This window comes from Alosa alosa, chromosome 12 (assembly GCF_017589495.1).
Source record: "Alosa alosa isolate M-15738 ecotype Scorff River chromosome 12, AALO_Geno_1.1, whole genome shotgun sequence".
Classification (NCBI taxonomy): domain Eukaryota; kingdom Metazoa; phylum Chordata; class Actinopteri; order Clupeiformes; family Clupeidae; genus Alosa; species Alosa alosa.
The window spans coordinates 2,784,003-2,805,720 of NC_063200.1; the positions used below are offsets into that span (position 1 = coordinate 2,784,003).

A 21,718-nucleotide genomic window follows, 5' to 3' on the forward strand; every position below is an offset into this window, starting at 1 on the left:
GTGTTTGTGTGTGCACTTGCATGTGTGTGTGTCTGTGTATAATGTGTATGTGTGTGTGTGTGTGTGTGTGTGTGATTGACAGTTTGCAGAGGTCATATAAAAGAGGCACAGGGGTAGAATAAGACACCCACACCATATTTTAGCAAATTTAGCACAAGTGCATCACAAGGGCACGCGAGTGTGGGCGCTTCAGGGGTATCCATGACACCAGCAAGACTGCCAAAGCACTGCGCCTGCACTTTGGGGATGCTACCACACACACACACACACTCTGGGCTTTAACTTCCATGAAAACTTTAGCTTCGAGAGCTGCGATAAAACACACACACACACACACACACACACACTCACTCGGAGAAGACCCTAATGCTGAGGGTAATCTGGCGTAAACACACTGGCATGATGTGGCATCTGGCTTCTTTTACATTCAGATTTCCATTTAATTTCCATGTATTTCCAAACACGGGCACACACACACACACACACACACACACACACACACACACACACACACTACGCCTGTGTCAGCCTGTGTGGAAGTTCCATAAAGAGGAAGTTCCATAGAGAGCAAAAAAGAAGCTGAACTGCAGAGTATGAGTGACAGCCTTGCCATCCTTAATAATGTCTACTTAGCGCCTAGTCCCATGCACCACCTCACACTAGAACCACACGTCCTATACTAGAACCACACACCACACTAGAACCACACTTCCTATACTTGAACCACACCACACTAGAACCACACTACACTAGAACCACACACCACACTAGAACCACACTTCCTATACTAGAACCACACCACACTAGAACCACACTTCCTATACTAGAACCACACTACATTAGAACCACACACCACACTAGAACCACACTTCCTATACTAGAACCACACACCACACTAGAACCACACTTCCTATACTAGAACCACACTACACTAGAACCACACACCACACTAGAACCACACTTCCTATACTAGAACCACACTACACTAGAACCACACTACACTAGAACCACACTTCCTATACATCTGTAGGTCTTTACAGCAGCTTTACTAGTCACACTTCTACATAACAAAATGTCACTCAGTGGTGAATTAGTTATTCATATTAAAATGTCTTTAACATCACTGCAGTGGTGAGTTAGTTATTCATATTAAAAGGTCTTTAACATCACTGCAGTGATGAGTCAGTCATAGTCATTCACAAAAAGCATCAGATGTCAATATATTCGGGTGTCATGAGAAAAGACACACAATACATAGCAGCAGATTAGACATTATTTCTAATGTTATTTCTAATTATTTCTATTTCAGCAGTTCTTATTAAAAAGTCTGATTGCTGTAGGAACAAAGCACCTCCTGAATCTCTCTGTGGAGCACCTAGGTAGAAGATGCACTTTTAGTGAACATGCTGTACAAGGTGTGGTCATCCCTTGACAGTGCACTCCTCATCTTCCTCATCACTAGCTATTATTTCTCCTGTAGTAACATTTGATGTTTGCTCACTTGATATATTTCTATATGTAATGGACAATGTATAGAACGCTGGTCATTATCGGGAAAATAAGCTTTGACAGGGCGAACTGGACTGGTCTTGCTTCGCCCTGAAGGGACTTATTTCCCCTTATTATCCGGCTACTTGCCAACACAAGAAAAAGAAACTTCACATGATATTACATTTATTTGTTACTGTTTCGTTGTGGCTTTTGCTGAGAAACAAATAGTTTGCAACACACGCTGAACTTGAAACATTCTTTAGAACACAGCTGATCAACCGTCTGCTTTCACTTTTAAATGAAGTTCCATTGCAAGAAGTGACCGGACTACTTGCAGAGTGAAATAAAAGACGTGAATCAGAAACACAAAACCTGTTTCCATTGGCAGCGGTCATTATATGTATGCAGCGGTAATTACATGAATATAATTGGCCGGTAGAATGTTGGGAAATCCCATCCAAGTCAATAGAGCGTTCTGCTAGCATTCTACTAGCATTGTGAAGAGCGTTGGGTAGAACGTTGGGAAATCCCATTCAAGTCAATAGAGCGTTCTACTAGCGTTCTACTAGCATTGTGAAGAGCCGGATAATATGTCTTTCTATGTGCTGATTCTGAAATCAGCACTTCATGTTGCTACCAGTGCAATCTTGAGATGACTTGTTTCTACTTTAGTAGCACTTGGCACTGAGGTAACCCCTCATGTCATTTCCAGAACGTTACATGGAAACATCTGATGTTGTCCTCGGCGTCTTGAGAGGAATTTGATTCCTTTTCTGCACGTGTCTGCTGTGTAAACGTCTGTGAGCTCGTTAGTGTTTATTGTATGTCTTTGTGTGTGTGTGTGTGTGTGTGTGTGTGTGTGTGAGAGAGAGTGTGTGTGTGTGTCTGCTGTGTAAGTAACACACTATTGGTGTGCTCTACAGTGCAGGATAAGCCTGAGATGGCGGCCATGCCCATCTCGCTGGAGAGCCGCAACTGCGTCCTGCTGCGCAGGGACCTGGTGGCACTGCCCGCCAGCCTCATCAGTCAGATCGGGTACCGGTGCCACCCCAAGCTCTACACGGAGGGAGACCCGGGAGAGAAGCTGGAGCTGGTGGCAGGTGAGCCGGCCGGAGAGCACCATGCTGTGCTTCACTGTGACAGTGTGTGTGTGTGTGTGTGTGTGTGTGTGTGTGAGTGCCTGTGTTTGTGCATCTGTGTGAGTGCCTGTGGTTGTGTTTGTGTGTGTGTGAGTGTGTGTGTGTGTATGAGAGAGAGGGAGAGGGTTTCTGTGAGTGTATGTGTGTGTGTGTGTGTGTGTGTGTGTGTGAGAAAGAGAGTGAGAGTTGCTGTGTGTGTGTGTGTGTGTGTGTGTGTGTGTGTGTCATGTCCAGGCGCATGAACTAATGTGCATGGGGAAGAACCTGTAATGGAAGTTGTATGAGGTCAGTAAACCTGGTCCCCCGACTGTAAATAGCTCCAGCTATCATTAGTCACTACTGGACTATTCTGATGACAGCAGGCTACGGGGAATCAGAACTACAACTGAAATTAAAGCTCATGTGCTCAAGAAGGTCACTTTGGAAAGTCCAAAGTGACTTGTATCTGTCAATCACTATAAGGGCCAGTCTCACCAGAACAACGGGGTTAAGTGCCTTGCTGAAGGGCACAATAGGGCTAGCCGAGAATTGAACCCACAACCTTTCAGTATACTATATGCGTTCAGTCTACTACATGCGTTCAGTCTACTACATGCGTTCAGTATACTACAACCTTCGTCTACTACAACCTTCCACTCTACTACATGCTTCCAGTCTACTACAACCTTCCAGTCTACTACATGCGTTCAGTATACTACAACCTTCCAGTCTACTACATGCGTTCAGTATACTACATTACTGGAAAAACTCAAGAGATACAGTGTTTCATGTGAAAGTATTCATACTGACCGATACACACACACACACACACACACACACACCTAAACACACACTCTTCTCTGTGCTTTAGGTTCTGGGGTGTTTATGACGCGTGGGCAGCTGATGAACTGCCACCTGTGCGCTGGCATCAAACACAAGGTGCTGCTGCGTCGACTGCTCGCCACCTTCTTCGACAGGTCAGTGTGGACAGGTTCTGTGGACCATTATGGATGCTGGGAACACTGATGAATTGCCTCCTTTTGAATGGTTTTGTCTCTTACCATTCTACAGAAGTTGCACATGCTAACCACAAATGTCCCTTCCCAGTGCATGCTGGGGATCAATAAAGTATCTATCTATCTATCTATCTATCTATGCCAAGTGCACGCTTTGAAAACACAGTAACACTCTCGCAACTGGTCTTGTAGAGAATGTGCTTCATTCATCTTGCCATGGTGTTTTGCTGTTGAGACGGTTCTGTGCCGTCTGGTGGCCCTCAGCCCCGTGTCACATAATGAGGCCTGAAGGGGGAGGTGGGGTTCAGCTCTGGCTGCGCTCTCATATGAGGATGGTATTGACGGGGCCCCCTGGTGGCTGGTTTGTGCACACGCAGGAACACCCTGGCCAACAGCTGTGGGACGGGAATCCGTTCGTCCACCAGCGATCCCAGCCGGAAGCCCCTGGACAGTCGAGTGCTCAACGCTGTCAAACGTGAGTGTCCTCTTCAGAGTGCCCCAGTGTCCAGGTGTCCTATGGCACCAGTCATGACGCACAGCCACTGATGGCTTTGATTTATTTTACATGTGCCTAAATATTTCAGTGTGGATGTGTATGATGTCAGTTTAAGCTGGTTGGATGTGTGTGTAATGTCAGTTTAAGCTGGTTGGATGTGTGTATTGTGATCTGCATGATGGATACGTATCACATTTATATGAACTCTTACACACTTTAGTTTATATTTTGTGTTAAATTAGATTTAGATTATAGATTTAAGATTATGTAATGATGTGTCTCACCTCTCCTCTTTTTCCTGTCACTCGTTCTCCTCCTCCTCTCTCTCCCTCTTTTCCCCCCCCTTCTCTCTCTCTCCCTCTCTCTCTCTCTCCATTTCTTTCTCTCTTCCTCTCTCTCACTCTCCTCTCTCTCTCCTCTCTCTCTCCCTCTCTCTCTCAGTGTACTGTCAGAACTTCGCCCCCAACTTCAAGGAGAGTGAGATGAACGTGATCGCGGCGGACATGTGCACTAACGCGCGGCGCGTGCGGAAGCGCTGGCTGCCCAAGATCAAGTCCATGCTGCCCGACGGAATGGAGGTGTACCGCAGTGGCGGTGGTGTGGCCGTCGCCGCGGCAACGGGACTGGCCCTGGGGCCGTCGTCGGTCGTGGGCGGCTTGTCACTGCCGTTCGAGGCCGAGCTGAAGGCTCTGTACGAGGGACGCAAGGACCTGAGGACTCACCTCCAGCTGGACGGGGGCAGCCCGGGCCCTAGCCCCCCCGCGGAGGCCCCTGAGGGGGAGCAGGTGGTCGGGGGGGTCCATGGGGTCGGAGAGGAGGAGGTGGAGGAGGAGGACCAGGAGCAGCACCAGGCAGGAGAGGAGGTGGACGGGGCACTGGGGTCCATGCCAATGCCGCTCATTCCAGGCGGAGAGGGGACGAGCGCCTTGCAAGATGGACAGAGCAGCGCAGAGTTACCCGAAGGGTTGAGGATTAACGGGCAGTAACGTTAGCCCTCGCTCATCTTCCTCTCATCCTCCTCTTCCTCCTCCTCTTTCTCCTCCTCTTCCTCCTCTCCGTTCGGCTTCTCCCTCTTTTTCTCCTGCGTCAAGCCACCGCTGCTCTCCAAAGGAACCTCCCCGCGCCAGAAACACACACACACACACACAGAACAAACACACACACACACACAGAACAAACACACACTGACACACACACACTGACACACACACACACACACACACACACACACACACACACACACACAGAACAAACACACACCGACACACAGAGAACAAACACACACCGACACACACACACACTGACACACACACACACACAAAGAGAACAAACACACAACGACATACACATACACACACACACACACACCGACACACACACACAGAAAGCAAACACACACACACACACACACATACTGCAGTGCAGAGGTGGCTCTATATGAGACTAGTGAGTGGTACCTTCACTCTGAACAAACATAGGCAAGGCTGAACACACACACACAGACACACAATGCTGCATGCCATATACAACACAAACATAAACCCAATGCCACATGCCATCATAAACATACACACACACAGACACACACACACACACACACACACACACACACACACACACACACACACACATAGATAGACACTGACATTTGAACAAATCTAGCCCAGATCTGGCACTAATTCACATTTCCAGATTTGGCATTTCCAGGGAACTGACACCCGAGTTGCACATTGACACAGCAAGTGTGTAACACACACTTGATGTGTGGTGTGTGTGTGTGTGAGTGGTCAACACAAAGTAGCCAGTTCTGTCTGTGGCAGGGCTCCTAGTGAGGCCCGTGCACATTTGGTATGTGATGAGATCGTAGTCGAATAATACATTGTTTTAATGAAAACACATTTTATAAGTGAATCCGTCTTTCTAGGAACACTGCTTGGAAAGAGGGAGATGTTCTCAGAATCACTCAAAGTGGCCTTGATTTTGAAACACAGTTTACTACTAAGTATGTAATAAACTACATTTAGTATCTTTAGCAGTTAGCATTGTATTAGCTATTTGCCAAGCACTTCACACAAGTGGAGAAATAATCTAAATTGTAGATGACTAGCTGTAGTGAGAAAGTGCTGCGCATACGTGGTATAGTTTATGAGATTCCCTCTGTGTGCAGAGCGTCTAGAAACCCTCACTGTGCCAGAGTCAATTAATCAAGGCAATGCCTGTGTCTGTTTAGATGTCAAAACACACACAAACACATAAACCACACATTGTAAACACACCCCACACATACTGCTTGCTGATTCAAGCTTGCTCACACACACACACACACACAAACACGCACACACACACACACAAACATGCACACAAACGTGCACACCTAAACAGCACATGTACACACACCACATACACACCGCTTGCTGATTCACACTCTCTCTCTCTCACACACATGCACACTCTCACACACACACACACACACACACACTTAACATGAAACATGTAGTCACCTCACCCAAGCTGATTGCTGAATCACACACATTCACACAGCGCTGTTCACTTATTCACCCTTGTGAGTCACAGCGCTGATGTAACTGGCGGTGAGAACATGGCAGAGGCCTCGCTCGCTTCAGCTGCACTAGGAGTCGCAATCCTGCAACAAGAACAAACAAAGAAACTAACCCTCATAGGCACTCAGAATATATTGCCAGAATATGCACAAAAATGCTTGCATGCATAATGAAAAACAAACAAACTGCCTCTAATTGCTCTTCATGAAGAAAAGAAACTGCTGCTGTCGCCTGAGGACGGTTTGGGGAGATTCTTTTCACCTTTTTTTCCTGAATCCAGAAATATTTGTTATGGCTTTGACTCTGGAGGAAAGTCCTGTCTGTCTGCTCGAGGGTGAGATGCGCAGGATCATTTTTATTTTTCGACGTAGGAGGTTTTCCGTGAGCAATTCGGAGCCTTTGCATTTTGGTTCTGATTCAGTAAATTATTAAATGATGAAACTACTACAAATGTTTTTTTTTTGTCTGCTGGCTTTCTTGCATTTGCACTTGAAGAGGACAGAGGGACAGGCCAGCCGTCGTGGTTTGACTTTTGGAGCTGCCAAGTACAGACTGTTAAAAGGAAGAGTCATGTGCCCCCCCTGTCTTTTCTACTGTCTGCCTCGTGTGTCTGTTGAAATGAGGCGTACAGTCACGCAAAGACTAGTAATGACTAGCGCACTGCTCCGTTCCGCTCCGCCACAGCACAGCACAGCGATGAGAGGGGACGCCACCCAGTGACACTACAAGCGCTGAGCCCCTTCCCCAAATGTGTTACTTTTGCTTTTGGTTTCGTGTTATTTGTTTCTGCATCAGTTTGGAACTGCTCGACGCTGTGGCCCATGTAGAGAGAAGGACACCGATGAGAGTGGCTTTTGTGGGGAGCGTCATGCCTTCTCTCTCAAGTACAAACAGCACCCTATGTATGTACTGTGTGTATGCTTTTCAACCTGAAGCACTGTTCTCACGATCAGACAAAGACGAAAACAAACTCACTCACATCAAGGGAAAATGGTGCCAGAAGTCATGGTGTTTAAGAACTTCCATCATGACATGGCGAGGGCTGTGCAGGGTCTTCACTGTGTCCCGGCAGGGTTAACAACTTCGGTTTCTGAACAGACGTCAACCAGGTTGATATCAAGCATTTGTTTGCTGTTGTTTTATCGTTTTCCAAATTGTATAGATCAATCCAGAAAAGTGTGGAATACATTTCATACACACACACACTTACACACACATACACACACACACACACACACACTTACACACACAAAAAACAAACCAGAAACATTGTACATGTATTATCCAATACATTTTTGTTTGCCAAATTTGATGATCAGAAGCAGACAGTCTCTTTTGTTTGAGCCTCTGATCTGCATGCCACTCACATTTGAGGCAGTTTTGTGCCATTTCTGGGTGAAGCAGCGATGTGATGTGATGTGCTGTTTAACATGCACATCTAGGGTATGGGGGATGCGTTGGGGAATGGTCCGCTTTCTTCACATGGAACACAGGGTGTTTTGTTGCACTAGAACTTGAATACGTTTACATGGGTGTTTGTGAGCTACAATCAAACACACAGCTAGGGGCAAGGGGCAAAGGGGGGGGGGGGGGCGGTGGGGGGTGGCAAAGAGGAGCATGGTCAAGTGAATGTACACTCAAGGACTGCTCAAGTTCACAGTACACACACACACACACACACACACGTACCAGTGCCCCACAAACACTCTAATGGTGTGTGGAGTGTGAGAAGGTGCTTTGGCCTCGTACACACGTGTGTTGACTACATCGTGCAGTCACACCCAGGTTCTGACTCGGACAGAAGCGGCCCAACTCTGCTTCAGAGTCCACAGTGATGTGGGGCATGTCTATTTTGTACTGTAGTTAGAAAGGCAAAGAAAGGGTCTTCCATGGGCATGGGACACTGCATAACGACCTCTAATTAGGACCGGTGGCAATGTTTTTAACAGCTATTTTTTGTGCGCTTCTCTGTAGAAAATAATGAATCTAAACAGCATCGTCATTATCCTTCTCTGCTGGGCTCACAAGGAGGATGTTCAACTCTGCATGCAGGTTCCATTTGCTGCTCATCGGCTGACTCATTCTTCCAATTTTCATTTTTCTGTTGTTGTTGTTGCTGTTATTGTTGATGTCTTTCTGGGGTTTGAAAACAAACTTCATGCTTTCCCACGAAGCCCAGTGCAACACAAAACTGTTGAATCCTTCATGTAAACACAGAGAAGCAGAGAGTTGAGTTCTTCACAGAAAGACAGAAACCCTGTCGTGTATGTAGACAACAAGAGGTCTGGATCAGTGCCTTATTTGAGAGGATGGTTGAATTCTTGGGTTTGCACATGAGCTTGCTTACAGCACTGCGGACTAAGGCTCAAACACATTTCAAATGTTGTTTTGCACGATGTCAGCAGAAGCCCCTCCCCTCACCCTTGACGTGTCTGTCCTGACGCGTATGCAGATTCTTTCAAGGTCAGACGATGGTTGCTGCTTGCTCTTCTGCAGAAACAGCACTGTTCTGCCTATACGCTTCTAGAAACAAGTAGTGAAAAAGACCTGTACGATATTCTTGTAACCTCCTCTAAAGTCATCCATTTTGTTATCTTCCGTTGTAGTGATTGATGTGTCAATTCATGTGAAAACCTTAAGTTCTGTTTGATTTCCTTGAACATACGTGTACAGATCTAGAGACAACAGAGTTAAAGCTTGCCATGGATACATACAGTATTTATAAGAAATGGTCACTAGGTAAAGGATTTCAAAAATGATATGTTTCTCGTAGATAATTAATCACAGCCTGTAATAATTGACTGAATTATTAACTTTTTTTCTTTCATATTCAGTAGACCATGCAGTTTTGAAATGTCACTCAACTACATTTTGACAGTTCGTCAAATCAGTCCAACTGGTAGCCCTTCTATCTGGAGGGATAGTTCACACCAAAATGAAACAAATCCAACTTCTCAGTGTCATGTCTGGGGTTCAGTCGCAATACTGCAGTTTTAAAGAAGTTGGCCAGCAGTCTTACTGAGTAGTGAACTGTACACCTCTTTCTTATTTGACAGGAGTAAGACGCCCTCTCTCAGCATGGCATGGATAACACATACTGAGGTCCCTAACCCCTGTCCTGCTTCACAGGAGAACAAATGCATGCTTACAGCTCCATTAGGCCAAGTAGAAATTGCATTGTCATTTCTCCCTTTCACATGTCATGTTTGAAAAAGACTTCCCCTGTCATCATTACTTCATTTAAACCCAAAATCATTTGTTGTCATTTTTTGTATTTTTCTTGTTAATGCCACATACTTTTGTGTATGTGTGTGTTTATGTTAAAGTTGACATAAACATGTTTATGTTAAAGTTGCCCACACGTCAAACCCCTATTAACTCTTTTCTCAAAATGCGAGAGCGCTGAAATAATGTGAAGTTGCACTAGAAGCTGAGCTTGAACTCAGAGAATGTCAAGGCTAGCACGGAGGGTTAGCTCTGTATGTGATAGCTTCTATATACTTGTTCAGTATGCACCACGTTAATTTATTGACGTACATTTACGTGGCTGCAGCTTTCTCCTTAAAAAAAACATAGACCTTTGGTCTCTAAAGATCAGCACTACTTGCTAATGTAATTGCTTTTGCACAATGTCAAGGTTAGTGGTTGGCTCTTGACAGAAATCTGTAAACAGGTTTGAGAGAAGGCACGCAAGTGCTACTTAAGCCTCTGCCGCCTCCATTTGTAATGTATTTAGCTGTGCGTGTGTGCAGTGCGTCGGTGATGTTCACGCCACCGTACCAAATTGCTTTCACTGTAGATGCAATACCAAACCTCTGTCACAACGTGGACAGAGCTCTGGCTGCGGTAGGCTGTGTCTCGCCGATGTCCTGGCTCAGGGTCACTGAGGTCGCGCATGCAGGTCTAGGCGTAGTTGCTTTGGTTCACAAAACTTCCCCAAAGTTTCTCTATTGGGTATATGCAGAGGGAACTGTTTGTTAAAGAATGTTTGGGTCATTCATTGTCTTTCCATATACAGCTACTGCTAAAATATACTACAAATCAAGACCAAAATGACTGGCTACCATTAATTATTTGGTTTGTTTCAGAGCAATGACCCAGAGCACAAACCAATACTGTCTCAATTTATTTGGAATAATGTAGAATTGGACGATTTTTTACAGTGTTCTGATGACGACACATGTAAAGTCCAACCACATTCAGTGAACTGCACTAACTTTGAGTGTCCTTGTTCTAGGAAATAATGCCAGCACTTTAAAATATAAAAAAAGAGGAATGATGATTATATCCTTCAAAAGTTTTGTATACGTGTGAAAGTTGTGGTGTGGGTCGAAAGCAAACTTTCAAAGCCATGTGTTCAGAGCGCTGACAATCACAAGGAAAGGGCAGCCGAGGCTGGTGGGCGCCGGGAACGGCGCGTATAGCTCCTGTGAATCCTGCCTTGTAGCTTTGCTTAGTCTTATGTGTGCTAGTCCAGACTGGTGGCTTGTTGTTGTCGTGCCAACTTCGGTCCTCGAGGTTACCGGGGCAACAGACTGCACACCACTCTTTCAGTGTTTTGGTGGTCTGAGGAGGGTTGTGGTTGTTGAGGATGTGAGAAGCTGATCAACTGGTGTCAGATTTCTTTCAAATGTTGTTGAACCTTGAGGATTGAGCCATGCTTTGCCCCAAAGGGCTGTAACCATGCAAACTTGGAAGTGAGTGTTTCAATGTAAAATACAGCAGATCTAATGGAGCGCCGCACCTTCCTAATTATCTATATATACGTAAGTGTTCTACTATATACGCGCCTTCTGACTCAAGCAACAAAATTTAAGCCTAAAGCAAAATGCCAATTTTGATGTTACAAAATAAATGATTTCATTGAACTGTTCATGTTTTTCCCTCTTCCACCAAATTCAGTTTGGATTGACATTGTGTAGTTTATTGAGTAACTGATTTCTTTTCAGATGCAATACTGAAATGTCTGCTTTCTAATAAAACTCCTTCTTCACCACCACATGTCCATGTCCTCACTAGTGTGTGTGTGTGTGTGTGTGTGTGAGAGAGAGTGAGTGGCCTATATAGAGAAATTATAGATAGCCATTTTTTCCCACATTATATACACAAATTGTGGAAAAAAAAAAAAAAAAAGGAAATTCAATTAAAAAGATGATTAACAGAACACCTTGTACTAGTGTAGCCTAGCCTAATGGTTTTATTGAAAGTAGCCTAACTGCCTAGCATTCGTTTTAGCATTTTCTTTTACAAAGAACATCAAAATAATGTAATTTCCTATCAAGAACACTATTTATGTATAGTTACTAACTTGTATAGTAGCCTACGTGACCACTGAAAAACACCTGGAATAAAAATAACCAAGTCCTGTTCTTAGTCTGCAGGCAGTTCATCACAAACTCTGTTAGTGATGAGGGTTATTCGACTTCATACAGCGCTGCGCAGATCTTGCTGAACGTGACGCCGGACTTTTTAACAATGCAAACATGCATCATGTTCAACAAGATCTGCGCAGCGCTGCTTGAAGTCGAATGAGCCTTAACTGCGTCATTTCCGAAACAGGAGCGCGGTATGGGTGCATGACAGAAAGCTCCACACTACTACCATACTAGTACTTTTCTCAAAAACTTCGATACTAAGTAGTTGGAATTTGTATTGATCTTTGACTTTTGGCACCGAGGTGCCACCCTATTCTGTGATTTAAGATGAGTGACGACCCTGACTCTTTCCCCGAGAGGGAAATGAAGGTAAGAGTGGATATTTAGCTAGACTGTCATGATCACACGTTAGCTTAGCAGTTGTAAAGCTACAGACATTTAGCTAGCTGGTCTTGTGTATTGTCACATATTTGGAGACATTGAGTAGTTGCATTGACAGCATAGTGTACAGGTTTGTATTATTTGGCTTATGTTGAGGTCATCTCACAGAGCCGCTTATCCTGTGAGAAGTAGCTAACAGTCAGCTAATGTTTGCTAGCTAGGTAGCTAGCTTATTTTACTGTCCCAGACAAGGATACCCTCTGCTAACTGGGTAGCTGAGTTTTTGAACGTACTTGAAACTTGAAATTCGGCGCCGCTTCAAGTTAGCGAGTCGCGTCATGTAAGCTACACATGTTCTCTTGCTAAGTTGTATTGCTGCAGTCTTGTCATTAGGGTATTTGATGCGGATTTCAGATATAACGTTAATGTTTGGGTCATTACATTTACTGTTTGGTGGGTGATAGCCCAGCATGCGTTAAGGTATGTAAGGTGAAAGACTTGCTAACTTAATTGACAAGACACCATGGTACTGGTACCGATGGAAACACATGTTATAACACAACGCTTAAGTGCTGCAGGAACATTTGAACACTTAATGAACTAATGCTATTGCTTTATATTCCACATTGCAGGATTTTCAATTCCGACAGATGAAGAAAATCCGCGTCTTTGACTCGCCAGTAGAGTTACCAAAAGACAGATCCAATTTGCTTGCAGTGTCGAATAAGTTTGGACTGACATTCGTGGGGCTTGACCGAACACTGAAAGTTTTCTTTACGAAGGACATCATTGATGCCGTCAAGGACGTGGGCAACCCAAATGAAATCGGTAAGTGAAGCGATGACGTGGACCTGACTAAAGTGGCATATAATTAGATTGAATTCAACTTTATTATAATGAAACGGTAGTGACATTTTTGTCCTGCTGTGACATTTGCTGTTCATCTCCTCACTGAGAGTAACTACACACGTGACATCTAGCTTACCGTCATTCCACTTACACACACCATTACTCGGGGATGTGTATTCACGGCACCAAGGAATTTGTTGAAATTGTATGTAGCCCATTGAAATCATAATCAGTTAAACGGAGTATATCCACTCCAAAATAATGCTTTGTGAATCGTCTGCTGACTGCTTTTCTCTTTCTCCCACTCTTCCTCCCCTCCCTCCCTCCCCCATCCCTCCCTCCCCCCCCCATCCCTCCTCCTCCCCATCCCTCTCTCCCTCTCTCTCTCTCTCTCTCTCTCTCTCTCTCTCTCACTCTCTCCTCCTTCCCCCTTGACCTCAGTGGAGGGGGTAAAAGCTCTGGAGGTGCCAGTGGAGTTGCCCCTGCACCACCTGGCTCTGAGCAGTGATGAGCTCACTGTGTCCGCCTGCGGGATGTCCGAGGAGGCAGGACTCTCCATGGCCTTCTACGACGTGCGCTCCTTTCTCAACAAGGTAACACCACCAGATGTGCAGGGCGTGCCAATTATCACACCATAAACAAATAACGAAATTCGGGGGGGTTGCATCATCATGTTTGGTGTTCTTCCTGTCCCCTGTTCCTCAGGCCAGGCAGGAGAAGGCCCCTTTCGCGTCTTTGCGGCCAGGCAGTGACTCGGGCACCCTGGTGCAGGACCTCAAGTGGAACCCAGTGCAGGCGTCCATGCTGGCTGCCTGTCTGTCGGACGGCAGCATGATGGTCCTGGAGGTCACCAGTGAGGTCAAGGTGACAGCCCAGCTCCCCCCCGCCGTGGGAATCACCTGCGGTAAGACATGACCTCTGACCTTTTCAGCCTTGCTGCCCAGCGAGCATACATGGGAGCTGGACGAGGGTTACCGTTGAAATGGAATGTGTAGACTAAAAGCGACTAAACTGTTCAGACAACATGTTCGTACTAATGTTTGTCACTGTTTGTTCAGTTTCAGCACACGTGTGTGTGTATGTGTGTGTGTGTGTGTGAGATGTTTTTGGGCTTTGTGTGTGATGATTTTGGGCTTCATGCTGTGTGTGTACAATGTGTTTGGGCTTTGTGTCTGTAAAGTGTGTGTGTGTGATGTGTTTGGATGTTATGTGTACAGTGTGCTGGAGCCCCAAAGGAAAGCAGGTGGCAGCTGGGAAGCAGGATGCTACAGTCATCCAGTACACACCAGTGAGTTTACACACACACACACACACACACACACACCAGTTATTCAGTACACACAAGTTGGTTAGACTGTGCAATTAATCACATTTTAATTTCGACCTCAATACTGGCTCCAAGCGATCACAAAAACAGTATAATCAAGAAAAAAAGATTGTTTTGCCACATTCCTTTTAGAAAGAGTGTTTCGAAAATAGGAAGTTTCAACTCGTACAGCACACTGCTTCTTTACGCCCCACACTCGACACACACCTCCCCTCTGTGCACAGGCCACTCAAGCAGTTTTGGGTTGTGTGTGTGCTCGTGCAGTCGGTTTACTAATACAGTGGGTCCCAGTTAAGAATTGACACTTCATTCACCATCAAGGTGATTCACGCAGCTGGGTGAAATGTAAGAACAACTGCAGCTGCTTGGGGGCAGCATAGTCCGCTGTGGCGTTCCACGGTCGAACCGGGCGGAGCACTTGACAGCAAGGGCTGTGATTGGCCGAGTTTTCAGTGCGTTTCTCTGTGTTTTTAGCCTCCCCTGCAACATGCTAGTCCACTGTAGCCTATAAGCTTTGTACATAATGTTAAATATAGTTTTGGATTCAGTGGCAAGATGTCTTGATTGTACAGTGCCTGTCTCTCAGTAATGTTTTAAAATGAGAGCTTCGTCAACTGGCAGTAGGCTACTTTGTCGGCAGTCATGAGAAGTTCGCTTGCTACAGAACATAAATATGCTGCCCAGAAACCTTGTGAATAGTTCTGATTTTGTTTTACTACACTAACAATGTTAAATATAGCCTTTGCCTTCAGCATCTCCTTAACAGTAATGTTAACAACATGACAGCATTCATATGACAAAGGAAAACGAATTCGGTCACTCAAGACTGTGCCACAGTAACCAGTGTAGGCTACAGTCCTACCCAATAGGCCTACTCGAAGCAGATAGCGTTGTCTGACGGTCGAGTGGGTTAATGCGCGTATTTCCAGAACATTTCTGCAACTTTCAGGCAGTTCTGAGTTCGAATCTAGGCAGGAGCAGAGCCATATAAATGCCTAGTCCTATTGTTATAATTTTTTGCAAGGTTGCTCCTGGCAATACTTGTTTATAAGACGTTTAGTGATTAGTTGATAGCTGTTTTTGGGACACGTTAAACGTTCTTTATAATGAGCATGTACGGGGAGTAAAACGACTGTTACGCGCTGTTACAACTGTAGGCTACAATGATTGCAATACAAAAATATGCGCGTGTTAGTTTAGTTCGTTTTGTGATGTTTTGCACTTTTGCCTCATGTGTTTTCAGGTTTGAGGGCTTTTTTGGCAAGATTGACCTTGCTTAGAAATGTTATTTCTCCATATGGAAAATAAAGTCAATTTTCATCACACGTCTGTTATTAGTTCAATAACAAGTGTTCCTTGTTAAAACATGTGACTAGTGAAACTCAAATGATTTTAGAAATATTTAGCCAAAGCCAAAAAGTGTTAGAGAGAAGGAGAGACGCCGGTGCAGCTCAGATGTCTTCTTAATTTTCTTTATTCTTTAGTAAAATGTGCAGCACATTATTAAACTTTGATTAACGTTTCGATGTTGGTTAGTCAAAAACATCGAAACGTTAGTCAAAGTTTAATAATGCAACTCAGCAATGAAATCATAGGCCATTTTGCAGGTAGCACAACATCTTTTTCAATTTATAGAAGGAGAGCCCAGTCTCTCCTGTGACATTGAGGTGCGCAAATAGTTTTTAATAGCCTGTTCAACTTCGAAAAGCTTCACCCGATGCCAGTCACTGATCGCAATTTCAAATTTCGGGAAGCTTCGTTCAATCTTTTTAAGTTTTAAGTGCAGTAGGCCCCTATCTGCCCCCTTTGGAATTATATCTCGAGCCTATTATAAGGTCCAGTGCGTTGTGTCCTGGGATTCGGACGTGCTCAAAAAGAAAAGAAAAAACACTTTTTTTATAGATGGTTATGAGGAGCAATATGAGTCTGAACTCCGTGTCATTCAGACTCAACCCTCTTGTTGCTTTGATATCTTTTTCGTTGTCGTTTGAACGTCGGCAAGCAGGCATGTTGCAGTTGCAATTTAAGTGAAATTTCTACAGTAGGCCTACAACATGCAACATGCTTGTTAGGCTGGGCTACTGTCTTGTACAGGTAAATGTTCAACAATTGCTGGTGTACAGGCTATAATCAATTAGCTAAATCATTTGTCCAGCTGTTTAAAAAAATTAGTGCTACATTCAAACGCAAAAACGGTGCTTTGATGTCTTTTTTCGCTTGAACGTCGGCAAAGCAGGCATGCTGCGGTTGCAATGAATGAGGATAATTGGTTTTATCTGGGCGGATTATTTTTTGCATTATTTTGAATATGACTCGCCCAGTCTCAACAGCACGCCTACTTTTTCCACATGCATCTAAGTTCTAACACACATCCCTCTCGCTTCTTTCCATCCATCCCTGCTGCACATGGGCTTTCTTAAAGGAGCTGCACCATTTTACAACAATTGCATCTACATTTTCATATTAGAATGTTTTGTCTGTTTTAAGTGTAAGCTTAAACTACCGTGGATCAATTTAAGTTCCGTGCCCCCGCTGAAAGTCTCATAAACTTTATCGTTACACTATCACATCTATAAGTAACCGTGACAAATAGGGTATAAGATGTATAAACTCACGCTATTGTATTATCATATATGTTTGGTAATGGCTCACTGCGTCATGGAAGCAGTTAAGTCAAGTCGCATCAAAAATAGAAGTGGCAGAACTCCCAAGTGACACCTTGTGGTTGTTTGTGTCAACTGCAGTTTGTGCCATTTCTGCTGAGAAAATGGGGTGCGTGATTCATGAAGGAACCCGTCCAAACTTAACTGGGACCCACTGTAGGTCATTAGTTGCTCGTTAAACTGCTAAGTTTGTTATCATTACTATCAATCGAGGTGACCAAACTACTCAGAGAAGTTATGACAAGATGACTAATCTAACGTTAAAACACTCTTGGTTTTTGAAATCAGCACGTTACAGCTTGTCAATTAGTCTACTTCTACTAGTGCAGGTGGATAGCATCAGGCGAACGTTACTATTAAATCATGAACACTGATCGTTTACTCCTTCAGTTCCAATGGATTATGAAACGTATTTTCCAAGACCCAGAGGAGAAAACATTACATTTAATGGTGAAAACTTAGAAAACATGTGGGGAAACTAAACACCATACCAGCGTGATTAACTTAAATATTAGCCATCCAGCTATCAACCTGTGGTTTCAATCAGTGCTACTGTGACCCTAGAAAAGATAACTAATGAAAACATGTAGAAGAGGAGAGAGAAAAGCTAACTAATGAAAACATGTAGGAGAGGAGAGAGAAAAGCTGCTAATTTGCTGCTGCAGAGGGCCAAGCAGTGCAGATGCAAGCAGAGATGTAGGCAAGCCTACAAACATGACGGAAGTAAAATTCTAAAGAAAAGGCCATTTTTATCAGATCATCAGCGAACATGTCACTGAATTTGATCCAAAATGCCTGTATTCATGGGTTTCCACAGATCCCTTTCCACAGGTGTATTAATCAAGCACCATGCAGTCTGCATTCATAATCTAGGTGCTTGATTGTATACACCTCTGGAAAGGGACCCATGAATAGGCCTATGCCACACCACAGTATGTCATCACTATGTAATAACCCCCGAATAATTGTTGATTACATTTTTGACCAAAATAATGGTGATTGTGATTTTTGCCATAACACACATACCGCCTCACTGCATTGCTTTCGTTCTCTTCCCCAAAAGGCCCTGCAGGAGAAGAAGGTGATCCCCTGTCCGAGCTTCTACAGCTCAGACAACCCTGTTAAAGGTGAGCACCTCTCACATAGCACTCTGAGAACCAGGAAGCTCCTCCAGAACACGCTCACATAGCACTTTGAGAACCAGGAAGCTCCTCCAGAACACGCTCACATAGCACTCTCAGAACCAGGAAGCTCCTCCAGAACACGCTCACATAGCACTTTGAGAACCAGGAAGCTCCTCCAGAACACGCTCACATAGCACTCTCAGAACCAGGAAGCTCCTCCAGAACATGCTCACATAGCACTTTGAGAACCAGGAAGCTCTTCCATAACACTCTCACATAGCACTCCAGGAAGCTCTTCCATAACACTCTGAAGATCAGGAAGCTCCTGTTTATGTGGGACCAGTGTGGAGTTTCATTTCATTGGATTTAATGCAGTTTGGATTAAATCATTGAATTGTTTGAATGCTGAATTTTCATTCTGTGTGTGTGTGTGATGTTTGCCTGCAGTGCTGGACGTGTTGTGGCTGAGCACCTTTAACTTTGCGGTGGCGTATGCAGCAGCGGACGGCTCCCCGGAGACGCCCCCCGAGCTTGTGGTCGTGTCCCTGCCCGTGAGTCGCGTCCAAAACACTCACTCACCGTCTAATTCATGACCTGGAAAAGTCGCGTCCAAAACACTCACTCACCGTCTAATTCATGACCTGGAAAACTCACCAGTCATGCATAACAATACAGTCTCGTCATTCACAATATGGGACACCTTACCCGCACGGTGTTCAGGAAGCTAGAATGCTTCCAAATCATTCCTGATATGTGGAATTCAGTACTTACACACACACACACACACACACACACACACACATACAGTACTCACAATCTACACACTTCATGAACTCCTTCACCATTTCTGGTTTAGCGTAAAACACTCTCTCCCAGCTTGAGATCTAGCCCAGTGGTTTTCAAAGTGGGGGCCGGGGGCCGTGAGGGGGTGCCAGGGGGGCCTCAGCAAGTTGGAAGGAAAAATAAAAGCAACAAATTAATACATTTGACATTTTTTAAATATACCTTTTACTATGAGGGTTGTTATACAATGCCATTATACTAATTTGTCGCATATTTGAACATTATATTTTCCATGATACTGACTGGGAATAATAGTAGAATGATTGCTCTCATATAGCAGAAAGCCCCAAATGCAATTTTTACACATTGTATGCTCCATCTCAAAGTGCTTGCGGCTAAAATAATTATTAGGATTAGCTTAATGTATTTTTACATTTGCCGTAGTGTTGTCGATGGGTTTAATAACACATCAAGGGGGTCCTTGGCTAACAATTTATGACCTAGGACCGAGATGGTTCATTAACCATTCTAAATCAGTGTTCTAAAGAATCTTTGTCTAGAACACACTCATATTCACAACAGCTACTCAACAGGTATTATATGATGGTGGTGGTAACGTCAGCCAAATGAAGTATATATAATATTATGATCGATATATACTGTATGATGCGCAACAGTAGCTCACCATTTCAAACAGGGCTGAAGGTAAAGACCTTGTCAGTGTTATTTCTGTATTTTGCGTTCAAAGAGACTTCCAAGGTCTCGAAGTTCACACATTCCCCAGTCTGTGCCAGTCAGTGCACCACAGATGTGTGTGCCACCCTCCCTGTGTGATGCTTGCCTCAGTCAGCAGGCATGGAGAGAAGACGGTGATCTTTTCTAGCGCATGCTGTGTTGATATTCGTCCAACTGCTGCTGACACATCTGTGTTTAGCTTACATCTCACCTTTCAGCTATTCAGGGATTGATATTGTGTGTGTGTCTGTGTGTGTGTGTGTCTGTGTGTGTGTGTCTGTGTGTGTGTCTGTGTGTGTGTCTGTGTGTCTGTCTGTGTCTGTCTGTGTGTCTGTCTGTGTGTCTGTCTGTGCGTCTGTCTGTGTGTCTGTCTGTGTGTTCCAGAAAAAGGATGAGAAAAGGGCAGAGAGGTATCTGAACTTTAATGACCTGGTGTACGGCACCTGCACAGAGAGACAGCACCACTACTTCCTCTGCCACATTGAGGACTGGTACGTACGTGTGTGTGTGTGTGTGTGTGTGTGTGTGTGTGTGTTTTGTTTGTTTGTATAAGTGCAGAGCGCCTGTTGTATGTTTATGAAGACTCAGGGGATGTGCGCATGCACATGAGTGAGCGTGTGAGTTGTGTAGTAGGGATGGGCATTTGATTAAATGTTCTTAGTCGATCGGAGAATTAACTATCGATTAATCATTAATATTTTTATATTAAAATTCATTATTTATTTCACTTTTTATAAATTACAAATGCAATGGAAATACAAGAATACATTGTGTTTTTCCTCGATGAAATCTTTATTATAAGAAGAACAACTTGTGGCAGTTAAACTGGATGTTGGTTAGGCTAAACTTGAAGATGTAGTCTATGCGCTGCGGTGCTCTAAAAGCAGCGGAACCTACAGCTGCAAGCCATCGTTCTTAAACAGAGTCCTCATCGCGAAATCAAAATTCCACAGGAGCTCCAAGCGGATTTGTCGTTATTTTTTTAAATCAAAATGGTCGCACGCCACACTTCACCATGACCTCTTCATGATTAGGCCTACTTTTGAGATCAAAACGGCAGCTCTCAGGTAACTGACTACTTTTCAAATCAAAACGGAAGCTCTCAGGTAACTGACTATGGCGTCAAATATTGCCCCCGGATGGTAAAATATTTAATTGCTGCCATACAGTGAAACTCATTTCATTGCTTCAAGACTCATACTAGCCTAACCTGCATTAGTTTAATCGATAACAAATTAACGTGATCGACGAAATTCTTAATAATCAATTATCGATCTTTGATTAATCATGACCGTCCCTAGTGTGTGAGGTGTGTAGTGTAGTGTGAGTTGTGGAGTGTGTAGTGTAGTGTAGTGTGTGTGTGTGTGTGAGTTGTGTAGTGTACTGTGAGTGTGTGTGTGAGTTGTGTAGTGTGTGTGTGTTTGTGTGTGTGAGTTGTGTAGTGTACTGTGAGTGTGTGTGTGTGTGTGTGTGTGTGTGTGTGAGTTGTGTAGTGTACTGTGAGAGTGTGTGTGTGTGTGTGTGTGTGAGAGTTGTGTAGTGTACTGTGAGTGTGTGTGTGTGTGAGTTGTGTAGTGTACTGTGAGTGTGTGTGTGTGTGTGTGTGTGTGCTCATCTCAGTCTCCCGCTGTTCCAGGGATCTGGTGCTTGCTGCGTCTGCAGCCTCCATTGAGGTCAGCATCATCGCCAAACAGGAGGACAAACAGCAGCCTGCGGTCAGTCTCACAGCCCTTTAACGTGTGTGTGTGTGTCTCACAGCCCTTTAACTGCTGCAGCTATCTGCATCATTCACTCATTTA

General features: G+C 44.4%; 2 protein-coding genes across 3 annotated transcripts in view; both read left to right on the forward strand.

Annotated features, from left to right (window-relative positions):
• LOC125305084 (nucleus accumbens-associated protein 2) overlaps window positions 1–5,276 on the forward strand; it is a 45,494-nt gene extending 40,218 nt beyond the window's left edge. For both annotated transcript variants that reach the window (XM_048259695.1, XM_048259696.1), the window contains exons 3-6: window positions 2,415–2,591; window positions 3,481–3,586; window positions 4,003–4,100; window positions 4,563–5,276. In XM_048259695.1, the coding sequence (XP_048115652.1) occupies window positions 2,415–2,591; window positions 3,481–3,586; window positions 4,003–4,100; window positions 4,563–5,107 (926 nt within the window). In that variant the 3' untranslated portion in view covers window positions 5,108–5,276. The remainder of the gene's footprint in view (window positions 1–2,414; window positions 2,592–3,480; window positions 3,587–4,002; window positions 4,101–4,562) is intronic.
• Window positions 5,277–12,218: 6,942 nt separating this feature from the next.
• nup214 (nucleoporin 214) overlaps window positions 12,219–21,718 on the forward strand; it is a 113,244-nt gene continuing 103,744 nt past the window's right edge. The window contains 9 exon segments of the mRNA XM_048259276.1: window positions 12,219–12,426; window positions 13,071–13,266; window positions 13,729–13,880; window positions 13,993–14,191; window positions 14,505–14,575; window positions 18,341–18,404; window positions 18,849–18,952; window positions 20,304–20,410; window positions 21,556–21,634. Coding sequence (XP_048115233.1) covers window positions 12,385–12,426; window positions 13,071–13,266; window positions 13,729–13,880; window positions 13,993–14,191; window positions 14,505–14,575; window positions 18,341–18,404; window positions 18,849–18,952; window positions 20,304–20,410; window positions 21,556–21,634 — 1,014 coding nt within the window. The 5' untranslated portion in view covers window positions 12,219–12,384.